Source organism: Lycorma delicatula, chromosome 5 (assembly GCF_047948215.1).
Source record: "Lycorma delicatula isolate Av1 chromosome 5, ASM4794821v1, whole genome shotgun sequence".
Lineage (NCBI taxonomy): Eukaryota > Metazoa > Arthropoda > Insecta > Hemiptera > Fulgoridae > Lycorma > Lycorma delicatula.
In genome coordinates, this window is record NC_134459.1 from 116316874 (window position 1) to 116329970 (window position 13097).

General features: G+C 30.1%; 1 protein-coding gene across 2 annotated transcripts in view; it reads left to right on the top strand.

Annotated features, from left to right (window-relative positions):
- The window catches only part of Polr1C (RNA polymerase I and III subunit C), a 40500-nt gene extending 29103 nt beyond the window's left edge, over positions 1 to 11397 (top strand). For both annotated transcript variants that reach the window (XM_075366927.1, XM_075366928.1), the window contains exons 7-9: positions 4261 to 4380; positions 6912 to 7028; positions 10972 to 11397. In XM_075366927.1, the coding sequence (XP_075223042.1) occupies positions 4261 to 4380; positions 6912 to 7028; positions 10972 to 11084 (350 nt within the window). In that variant the 3' untranslated portion in view covers positions 11085 to 11397. The remainder of the gene's footprint in view (positions 1 to 4260; positions 4381 to 6911; positions 7029 to 10971) is intronic.
- The last annotated feature ends 1700 nt before the right edge of the window (positions 11398 to 13097 follow it).

A 13097-nucleotide genomic window follows, 5' to 3' on the forward strand; every position in this document is an offset into this window, starting at 1 on the left:
TTTACCCTCAATTCATTACTGCTAATTCTGTCAAAACCGTAGACATAAATTCTAAAACTAAATCTAATGAAGGTTTTTGATTTGAATTGGCTTTGTCAAATCTGTAAGATTTTATAACCAAATTAAAAATATTGTTTTCCCTTAATTGAAGCAGTGTTTATATATTTTATAAAATGCAAATTCTGTTCATTTTTTGTAATAATTTTTTTTCGCCAGTCACTTTTTACTGTAGTTTCTATTATTATTATTAAGAAAATATTGAGTGAGAACACAAATGTATAAGATAGTTCTACTACAGAGTAAGCCAAATGGTAAGTAATCCAATAATATAATAATTTTTTTTTGTCTTAAGCCATTTGACTGGTTTGATGCAGCCCTCCTAGATTCCCTATCTAGTGTCAGTCGTTTAATTTTGGTATATCCCCTACATCCGTCCCATCCCTACATCGTCCCCAACAATTAATTTTACATATTCCAAACATTGCCTGCCTGCATAATTTTTCTCTTCTACCTGTCCCTCCAATATTAAAGCGAATAATCCAGGATGTCTTAATATGTGGCCTATGAATCTGTTCTTTTAACTATATTTTTCCAAGTGCTTCTTTCTTCATTAATTTGTTGCAACATCTCTTCATTTGTTACTTTATTTACCAATTTGATCTTTAACATTCTCCTATAGCACCACATTTCAAATGCTTCTAATCTTTTCTTCTCAGTTACTCTGATCGTCCAAGTTTCACTTCCATACAAAACGATGCTCCAAACATATACTTTCAAAAATCTTTTCCTGACATTTAAATTAATTTTTGATGTAAACAAATTCTATTTCTGACTGAAGGCTCGTTTCGTCTATGCTAGTCGGCATATTATATCGCTCCTGCTTCGTCCATCTTTTGTAATTCTACTTCCCAAATAACAAAATTCTTCTACCTCCATAATCTTTTCTCTTCTTATTTTCACATTCAGTGGTCCATCTACATTATTTTTACAACATTTCATTACTTTCGTTTTGTTGTTTATTTTCATGCGATAGTTCTTGTGTAGGACTTCATCCATGTTGTTCATTGTTTCTTCTAAATCTTTTTTACTCTCAACTAGAATTACTATATCATCAGCAAATCATAACATCTTTATCTTTTCATCTTGTACTGTTACTCCGGATCTAAATTGTTCTTTAACATCACTAACTGCTAGTTCTATGTAAATATTAAAAAGTAATGGGGATAGGTAACATCCTTGTTAACTTCCTTTTTTATTATGGCTTCTTTCTTATGTTCCTCAATTATTACTGTTGCTGTTTGGTTCCTGTAAATGTTAGCAATTGTTCCTCATCTCTGTACTTTAATCCTAAAAACCCTAATCCTTTTTTTTAACTCAAACATTTTATTCCAGTCTACGTTATCGAATGCATTTTCTAGGTTTAGAAATGCCAAGTATGGTGGTTTGTTTTTCTTTAATCTTTCTTCTACTATTAATCTGAGTGCTGAAATTGTTTTCCTTTATCCTGTACTTTTCCTGAAAGCAAACTGTTCTTTTCCCAACATTTCTTCTACTCTCCTTTCAATTCTTCTGTACAGTATCCTAGTTAAGATTTTTGATGCATGACTAGTTAAGCTAATTGTTCTGTATTCTTCACATTTATCTGCTCCTGCTTTCTTTGGTATCATGACTATAACACTCTTTGAAATCTGACGGAACTTCCTTTCGTAAATTTTACACACCAGTTTGTATAATCTATCTATCACTTCCTCACCTGCACTGCGCAGTAATTCTGGAGGTATTCTGTCTATTCCAGCCTTTCTGCCATTCAAATCTTTTAATGCTCTCTTAAATTCAGATCTCAGTATTGTTTTTCCTCTTTCATCCACTTCGACTTCCTCCTCTTCTTCTGTAACACCATTTTCTAATTCATTTCCTTCTTATAACTCTAATATATTCCACCCACCTATTGACCTTTCCTTTCGTATTATAAATCAGTGTACGATCTTTGTTTAACACATTATTAGATTTTAATTTATGTACCACATAATTTTCCTTAACTTTCCTGTATGCTCCATTTATTTTAGCAACGATAGTTTCTCTTTCCACTTCTGAACACTTTTCTTTAATCCACTCTTCTTTCGCTAGTTTGCAATTTCTTAATTGTCGATAGTTCCTTTCACTTTCTTCATCACTAGCATTGTTATATTTTCTATATTCATGCATCAGCTGCAATATATCTTCTAATATCCAAGGTTTTCTACCAGTTCTCTTTGTTCCGCCTAAGTTAGCTTCTGCTGATTTAAGAATTTCCTTTTTAACATTCTCCCATTCTTCTTTTATGTTTTCTACCTTATCTTTTTTACTCAGATCTCTTGGGATGTCCTTCTAAAAATCTTATTTACCTTCTCTTCCTCAAGCTTCTCTAAATTCCACCCATTCATTTGACACCACCCAATCTACATTTCATTATCATTAAATTATGGTCGCCATCAATGTCTGCTCCAGGGTAAGCTTTGCAGTTAATGAGTTATCTGATACCTTGCAGTATCACCTGGCTTTTTCCATGTGTATATTCCATTACAATTTTTAAACTGGATGTTGGCAATTACTAAATTATACTTTGTGCAGAGCTCTATAAGTTGATCCCCTCTTTCATTCCTTTTGCCCAACCCACATTCACCCACAGTATTTCCTTCCTTGCCTTTTCAAATGCTTGGATTCCAATCTCCAACTATTATTAAATTTTCTTCTCTTCTTTTTATGTGTTCTTTTAATTGCTTCGTCACTTTCTTCGTATACACTGTACCTCATTATCATCATGAGCACTTGTAGATGTATAGATGTTAACAATTGTTGTTCGCTTAAGTTTTGATTTTATCCTTATTACAATGATTTGTACTACGCATTTTGAAATACTCTACTCTCTTTCCTGTCTTCTTGTTCATTATGAAACCTACTCTTACCTGTCCTTTATTTGAAGCTGTGTTAATTATTCTAAAATCAGCTGACCAAAAGTTGTTTTCCTTTTCCCATCGAACCTTACTAATTCCTACTACATCTACATTTAATCTATCCATTTCCCTCTCTAAATTTTCTAACCTATCAACCTTATTAGACTTCTAAAATTTCACGCTCTGATTCGTAGAATGTATTTTTTAATTTTCTGATGACCCCTTCCTTAATAGTTCCCACCTGGAGATCCGAACGGGGGCTTAGTTTACCTCCGAAATATTTTATCAAGGAATGATGGTTTGATATTACCAAGGAATGATATTTTACAAAGATGGGGCGTCCATCTTTGTTATATGAAAATGCAGAGAGTTATATTTCCTTGGAAAAAAAGCAGCTGTAGTTTTCCATTGCGTTTAACTGCGCAGTACTCTGAAGAATGAGTGATGTTGATATGGCCGTTTAAGTCCTGACCTACGTCCTTAACAACACTGAAAAAGCTGCTGCCCTCTTTCAGGAATCATTCCTTAATCTGGCTTTCAACAGATACCTCTCTAATATGGTTGCACCATCGGTCCAACTACTCTGTATCACTGAGCACTCAAGCCCCCTCACCACTGGCAAGGTGTCATGACTCATAGAGGGAGAATATAATAATAATATTCTTAAAAAATCATTATTAAAATAACATAGTGTGCTGTATTTTATAGGTGAAAAAAAGTATTTATTTAATTTTCTCACTGTAGATGGTGAAAATGTTCTTCATCTGCTGCTACACATGCCTCAACATGTTTCTTCATGTTAGTAGCTACTTTTCAGATGGTCACTGCACTTAGGGGGATATTTCATCTTTGCTGTTATGGTGGAGCTGGTCGATTGCCAACACAAATTCTTACCAGCAAAAAACTAAATTTCCTTATGCAACATTTTCAAATTTAGGGTTGTGTATCTTTTGGCTTAGTCTGTATTTTCTTGCATCATAAAAATCTGTTACACACAGTAATTGACATTTTTATCAATTAAATTCATAAGAAGAAAATAACTGTTCTATAAATTATTTGCAAACTAGTTTTTAGGGGTTTAATTAAAAATTGGATTTATTCTTCTTTATTTCTTCTCAGGAGAGAAGAAAATGTTTGTTTTGTCTTCAAATACCACAAAAAATACAATGTATGAAGGCTTTCTTCAGGTTTGTTTATTTATTTATTTTTTTGGAATTCTTTACAAAGGATCAACATATTCTCCAAATTTTCTCAGAATAATTATATCATTTAAAAATATTCCTAGTTGTATGTTTTGTCTAATTAATAATTATTTATAATTTTTCAGCTACAGCTTCTTACAGATTACTTCCTGAGGTAGAATTACTGACAGAAGTTGAAGGTGAAGCTGCTGTTAGGTTGCAATCTTGTTTTTCACCAGGTGTTATAGGAATCAAAGAATCTAATGGTAATAATTAAAATAGATAAGGTTTGTTTTAAATGATTAATTAAAGAACAGAATTATTAATGTGAATAAGGGGCTAAACACGTTTTACAGAAGTAGAGTAACTAGTTGCTTTTTCATGATGCTGTGTACTGCAGGAAGATTAAGTTTCGCTTCAAGCCTTATTCCATAAAACTTGTTACATTACATGCAGTTTATATTAATATACAGTGTGTTTCAAAAATGAATATAGTGGTTTTAAAGCTATGCAATATTTCTCAAGTATCATGTACATTTATTATACACAAAATGAAATAGCAGCTTAAACAGTTTCAGATGTATGCAAGTTCTATAGCTTACAGATTATGGTTTGTGTGTTAGCTTGGTAAATGAAATGATGATGCGAATCTAGGATTCGCATCATCATTTCATTTACGTGAAAATCCCCATGAAATATTGTAATGTGAATAAGACTTCACAAAACTGAATGTTTTTTGTGTTATATCCTGATGGCAAGTTTACGGGCTGTTTTTCTTTGCGGAAGAAAGTGTGTCTGGAATGAACTACCTTGATATGCTACAACTGTAGCACTTTCCTCTACTGCAATATGAACAGCAGAACTTTATTTGGTAATGAGATGGTACACTTCATCACTGACATAACGCTGCACATGATTGGTTGAATGAAATTCTCCCCCACCGCTGGATTGGTTGCTGGGGACCAGATGACAGGGCTTGTTTGCCACGGCCTCCATGTTGCCTGATCAGACTGTGTGCAATTTTTTTCTTTGGGGGTTTATAAAGAATCAACTGTATGTGCCACAGTTACCAGCTGACCTACCCGACTTGAGACACAGGATTGTAGTAGTTGTTGCATCAGTTACTCCAGACTTACTGATTAAAGTAAAGGATGAACTCTTGTATCAGCTCAGCTGGATGTGTGCCATGTGATGAATGGTACTCACATTGGACACTTGCAGGAAAAACTGTTTGAGTTGCTCTTTCATTTTATGTATAATTTATCAATGTAAGTAAAACTTACTAAATATTATGTAACTTTAAAACCCTGATATTCATTTTGAAACAGTATAATTATGTATGTAATTCATTTCTCTTCACTTTCTTTTGCATATAGACTTCTTAATTTTTATTTACTTCAATAACAGTTATCTATCTTTCATTTAGAAATTTTTTTCTGCATTCTGAAATTTCATTTTTAAGTTATGCTGAATGTTTGATTTGTTTTGTACTTAAATAAGTACTAATGGACATGTGTGGGTTAGTATACAAACATCAACTATAATATTGTATTACCTGTGCATGTACTCATTCTCAGTCTCCTGTAGCTAAAGAACAAAGAATGTGCTCTTGTAAATAAGAATGTAACACATGAACAATATATACGATTAGTTATATTACAGTACAGTTTATTTTTATTGCATAAATAAAAAATTCAGTGCAGATTATTTTTACTAATATCTTTTCAAATCTATTATTCAGTGTCAGCTGTTTGGAGTACTTTATTTAGAAATAAAGTTATTTCTCATAAAGTTTTATGAGATAAGATGTTGTGCAACTGTTTACAGTTTTCCATTACTAGGTTTCAGTATATTTTTTACATTCATTAAGTTTTAAAATTTAGAGCACTTTGTTTCTTTTGAAATATAATTAATTTCCTAACAACCAATAGAGAAGAAATTTAAGTAATGTTTGCTTGATTATATTCATATTTTTATGGCTATCAATTATCTATACGAAATAGTGTTATAAATTTATTAAATAACTATCTTTTGAAGGTATATTTATTAAAATACTTAAATTACTAAAAGATTTTGTCATTTTTAATATTTGTACATTATTAGGTACATTTATGATTTATGTACTGTATTGCTTGAAGTTTTGATGTGGTCCTTTACTCATCAAAACTTAATATTAAAAATGATGTATAACTACTATTTTTAATTGACATCATTTAATATTGAGATAGGCTTTATAATTATTTTATATTACAACCATTATTTTACTTAATTATTCAATAATTCTTGGAAATAACTTCCTATAATTTTTATCCGCCAACATAGCATAAATGACTTTACATTTTGAGTAGTAATAGATAATGAATTTCTTCACAAACATTTCAAATGAGTGCTAAATTGGGTGTAAAATGAGTAGAATGAAAGTTATTTGAAAAGCAAATGAAGTAATTTAATTAAAATGACAGACTGTACTGGTAAAATAAGAAATAATAATGGAGGGATTGTGTATAAGATGTAAGATTGTATGAAAAGTGAAGGTTCTTACAGTAGTAAAGTTGTATAGCAAAAGGGACTAGAAAAAGGTTAATAAAATTTGTTCAGAAGAAGAGTACACATCTGCTTTACTTCAGTTCCTGATTTTTTTTTTTCATTAATACAATAAATAATTCTGCTTTTGATGATTATCAGTTTCCTTTAGAATTTACAAATATATTTCTTCTTTCACCTATATAGTTTTATAATATTATTTCTGAAGATAAAATAGCTGTAATCATTATAATTTATGACTTTATTGTTTCAGGAAAAAAAATTGCCTTTGTAAAGAATGCTCGTTATGATGCTTGCAGTCGAAATGTATTTAGGTACAGTGATTTGAAAGATTCTGTTCGAATGGGTCGAAAAAATAATCATTATATTTGTAAGTACTGTAGGTTTTATGTATGTATACAGTAAATGCCCGATTGTCCAAATATGGCTAAATTGAAACCTGGGTGATATTTCAAATTTAATTTTTGGATACGAAACTTATCAAAAACCAATTTTTTAATTTTCATCATTGAAAAAAACAATTTAAAAAATCATAATTCTCAAAAAAGGAGAATAAATAAAAAATTCAATATTCCCCAAATTTATCTTTGTAAGGTATTCTACTCAACTGTACTGTAGATTATGGTTTGCAAATAGGATATTATACTTTTTTTTTCTAATAACAGGGTAATCTATTTCTTTACTGATAAAATATCCTTCCTGTTCCATTATTGAAATTATAACAAATTTAAATATACACAATGATTATGTTCTTCAAGCTACATTTAAATCATTTCCACATATAGACGTGATTGAGTTTGGATCTTTAGTTTTTTAATTTATAAATATAAATGTGTTATTTTAATAATTTACAAGAAATTTGTTAAAAAAAATTAATTCAAAAGAAAATTTCCATTTTTTTGGAAAATAAATACATAAAATGATTAGATACATATTTATATACAATATTAAGAATAGGCATAATTTTCATTATTTTTTATGCATATCATGCTTTTTAATATTAATTTTATAAAATTGTTTTCTTGAACAAAAAAATGTTTTAAACAACAAAAGAGTCCTTTCTTAAGGACTCTTTTGTTGTTTTAATGTATTAAATCCAGTTTAATCTGAAATTAATGTAGCTCCATTATTTTTTATAATTTGATATCTATATTTATGTAATAAATGTAGGATGCTTTATCTATTTACAAATAAAACGCATGCATGCTGTATTTAAGAATCTGAAAGTAAAGTAATATGACTTAAATTTTTATTTAATTTTTTTAATGATCCATGTAATTTCCAAATTTTGTGATATGTAAGTACTTCTGAAAAATAACAATGAATTGATAAGGTACTTGTACTTTACTGCTTATGTAGATTCATAGATTTGAAAAATCTCTTAAAATAAATAGAAGTGGTTTAACGTTACAGAAAAAGATTGTCTAGATGGAAAAAGTATCTTCTAATTAAAGGTTCATGTAGGTGAAAAAAAGCTCAACAGAGAAGAATGGACTGAAGAAAGAAGAGCTAAACAATCTGAAAGAATTAAAAAAAAAGAAACTACATAAAATGATATTTGTGTGGTCTTTGAAGGCCATTCTGCAGAGAAAAACAAATAGAAGTGGTATTCATAATAAAATGCTCAATATAATTTTTATGTATATGTTATTAAACATAATTTATTTACACAAGCTAGAATATTTGTTATTATAGTTATTGGCAAATAGAATCTGTGGTAGGAAGTGTATAGGAGAGAATGAGAGCATGGAATAAGGAAACTTCTGGTTCTCAAATTAATTTCAGAAGGTAGACTTAAGAGAGACTTCACATGAAGGAATTTACAGAGCTGGAGAAAGAATTCCATAAAGTAGAGTAAAAAATAACATTTAAAAAAAATGAATTATGAGGAAAGAAGAGCTATTTATAATCTGTACAAGAATTGGGTATCGGCTATAAAATTAGAAGATGAAAAAGTGGCTTTGGTTAAGAAGGGATTGAGACAGATATGTAGTTATACAGAAACGCAATAAGGAAATACAGTATTTAATCAGTTATTTAAAACTTGCTCATAAGATTAAAACTCAGTATTAAAATTCACTCATAATATTTTATTGATAGAAATTGAGTATAAGAAGAAAAGCTGAATGTCATGGATTTGTTATGAACAGAATTGTTTTTTAATTTTAAAATAAAACTGAAACAAATTTAATGAAATGTAACAAAAAGAAGGATAATGAAGAATTAAGTATTAAGTCTGGAGAGACTATATAAAGAGGGTGAGAATTTCTGTTATTTAGAGGTAAAGTTGTAAGGGATAAACATAGTAATGCAGACTTAAAAATCAGACATGCAAGAAATGAGAACTTGTATGCAGAAGTAAGTCTGCTAGTACCAAATATAGATCTGAGAATTAGAAAGATTCTTGAAAGTATTTGTGTGGAGTTCAGAGCTTTTATATTATCGAAACATAGATGATATCAAACACAGAAAGCAAAGGAATTCAAAGGAAGACATTTGAAATCTGATGTGTTAAAGGATGATGGAAACTGTAGGTGGCTCAATATAATTTGAAATGATGTGTTAAAATGTATAGGAAAAGAAAAAAATTCATGGGAATTCATAGGAATGGAAAAAATTCATCTCTTAAAAGGAAAGCAATTGGAGTGGACCTTGTGTTAAGACATCCAGGTTTAATTAATGTAGTAATAGAGGTATAGATAGAAGTAAGTAGATAGATAGTAATAGGGTAAAAACGATAGAAAAACACGAAGATTGGAACAAATAATTAAAATATAATAAATCTGTTGGGGTTAAAAGATTAGCACAGAAATAAATTTTACTAATATTAAGAATAATTCCTATGAAAGGAATTTTAATATCATCAAACCAATCAGCTGACCACTAAAAAAAATTACAAGGTGTGGTTTGAAATTAAGGACTGATCAGTGACAAATTGAGAACAGTTAAAATATGAAAAATTTATTTATTTGTGGTTTCAAATACTCACATATTTACTTTATTTTTCTACATAATCACCATGAAAATGAGCTTATTTAAATCCACTGCCTGGGATTGTAGATATTCTTGCATAGAGATTTTCAACTCTTTAGTTTCCTTGAATCGTTGAGCTGCAACAGTTTTTGAGGTCTAGGAGATGGTAGCCACTTGGCTTGAGATCAGGACTGTAAGGGATGATCAAAAAATCTGCTCCTCCCATGAATTTTTGAATTGTGTCTGTTGTTTGTGCAGCCATATGTGGTTGTTACCATGAAGAACAATTCCTGATCTTGACATTCCCCATCATTGGTTTTGAATGGCACGACATTTTTTTAGAAAGTGTTTCACAATAGACTTGAATGTGATGTATGTATATATGTGTACGTTGCCATGAATCTCCTTTGAAACTGGGCTCATTTGAATTTTTTTGGTTTAGGTGAACCAGATTGATGCCACTGCATGGATTGTTGTTGTCTTAGCATTGCCATACAAAATTCATGTTTTGTCACCAGTGAAATATGGTAAAAAAATTTGTCTCCCTCGTTATTAAAGCAGTTGAGAATAGCACATGCATATGTTATTATCTGATTTTTCAACATTTTCAGCATTCATCCTACACACAATTTACCATAGCCTAGAGTGATCGTCACAATTCTACACAGTGTTTTCTTTGAAACTTCTGGAAATTCTAAAGAAAGATTGCTGATCGTAAAATGACAATTCTCTCTTGCTTTTGTATTCACAAGTATGATCTGAACACTAGGTCTACCAGTTTATTCATCAGAAACATTTGAATGGTCTTCCTTAAACTCATACCATTGCGTACTTTACCTTTTCCTTCACTCATTGCGTAGGCTAATATGTTTTACACCACTGATGTCCTCTTGGGTTTAGAAATCTAATCACTGATCGAACTTCACAACTGGCAGAATTTGTATTATCACATTTATTTTAAGACATTGGCTTGCAAAGGCAAACAACAATGAACGACAGCAGTGTGGTGGTTAAAAAAACTAGTAGGTAATAATTTTAAGAAAATAATTACATTCTGCTGCTAGGTTGCAGTTTACTATGATGTTTATTAACTATATGTATAAAATTTCACTAACTGAAGTTCTAAATTTCATTAATTTCTTTTAAAGCTTTCATTATATACTTGTAACCAAGATAAACTTTTAGCTAAGATTAGCTTAGCCAAAAGTCCAGCTAATTTTCCAATTTGTAAACTTGTTTTGATTACTTAAGTTATCTAATATTTCAATTTGCAAAATTCCAAATAAAAATGATTAATTCTTTGCCAACTGTATGATGTTATTTTTATTTTTTTGTTTCAGTTAAAATTGAATCTGTTGGAGCTTTACCACCAAATGACTTGTTTATGGAAGCTATTAAAGTTTTAAGAAATAAATGTCGTATGTTCATGGAACAATTAAATAGTGTTAAATAAAATAAATCTGTCTACTGCAAATCTGTGTAAATTTACTTTCCACCTTGATTTTATTGTAAGGACTAACTTGTATATGTATATCTATATCTAAGGAGAGAAAAAGCTGTTTTTATAATTATTTGCGTTGGCTTGTTCAATTATAAGAAATGCTGACTAGATATTGGCAGACAGTGAGGATGGGATTCTTATACCCAATGAAAAAAAAATCACCCTTGCTGGTGTTTGAATTTTGCCAGTTTTTGTAAAAGCAGTGTCAAATGTAGCCTTTGGTTATAGAAGTTGCACTAGTTAATTCTGTCCATTACTATAGCCTCATTACAATAAATGGATAAAAGTTAATTAGGAATCTTTTTTATTGTATTTGAGATGTGTTTGTATAATTAGTTTTATAATTGTCATTTCTTTTACAATACAAAAGATGTGGAACAATAAACAGAATTCAAAATTAAAAAATTATTGTTTTTTGGAAAACTGTGTTTTCTTTTATATCATTTCTCTTTTCCAGCATCAGATTTTATTTCTTAAATACTTCATAAATATTAACCTCCTCCTTCACTTCTTTAATTCTAGTATATATGCATAAAATTTTGTTGAGTTACCAGTCAGTCGCCTTCGAAAGACTGTAATAATGACGTGTATTCTTAAAATGAGCTATTATTTCTTGGTTTCATTTCTATACATTGTTTCTTAAATAGCTTTGAAAAAGGGGGGTGGCAGTCTAATGTTGGGTAAACTGTGAGGCCCATCTATGTCACTGAACTGGCAGGAAGCCAGCATACAGAATGTGTTATGACAGAGCACCAACATACTTTTGTCTGAGGTCTTGAATCATGGTTCCATCCTGATAAAACCCACAGTTTGGGAAGAAGCTCAACCTGGAGAAAACTTTCTAATTGTTTAGTTATTGTTCTATATGAATCTGTTTTTTTGTTTTAATATAAAAATAGAAGTGCCAGTAATTGCTTGGAAGACGTCACACCAAAAATAAATGTCACGTAATTTTTAAATCATGATGCTGGTGCCAAAAAATTTAATAATGAAAATATTTATTTTTTATTTTTTGTATTTTAGAACACCTGAATTGTCTAACAGATTTCTACATAAACAAATCTATCATAATTTTTTAGTTTTTGGAATATCTGAAATTTTTAAGGGCGAACGTACAATTCAAAATGAATTCTACGTACAATCCAAAATGAATTCTACGTATAATCCTATCAGACATCTGCATGCTTGTGTGCTGCTCATCTCAGTCTCCATATTATATACTCAGTTAGATGACTGCGCACTGATCAAGGTTACCTGCTGGATTTCCTGTCATACAGGATCTCTTATGTTAGTTTTAAAATTACCACATTAGATTACCACATATCCTCTTCATTAGTCCTCTGCCTGACTGAATTTGTAAAATTCAATTTGTTTTCTTAATTTGTTTGAATCTGCTTTTAAATCACCTCTGAATTGTTATGCAAACCATAGCTTACTTTATAACAACTCTACAGTGCCTGTTCACACTTTTGAGAAAAATCTGAATCTCCACACTTGTCAACACAGGTGGTAAATAACTACTCTTTCGCTACTCAAAAGTTGGAAAGAAAACCACTTTTATAATGACACACATGTTAAATAAATTATCGCAATTAAAATCAATTTACTCAAGGTAATTTGTTGATGTACTGAAAGTTTCCCAGACTGGCACTGGCATTTTTATTACAATTAGTACACTAATCTAACAAATAACCCCTAGAAATTTCACCTTACTAAACAAGCAGGTGAAAAATTATGTAGGAATTATTACAAAAAAAAAAAAGAAAAAAAGCTGAATAAAGAGATACAAAAACTGCATTACTAACTTAAATAAAAAAATGTAGATGTCTTTTAAATGTCTTTTTAACTGTTTGTAAGCATTTTGAATTTGTTAAGTTTTAACTTCTTACAGTAATAGTTGTAACTAATAAAATGGTTTATGTCTTACAAATAGGAAATGATCATACAGGGCAAATTATTTTTTTA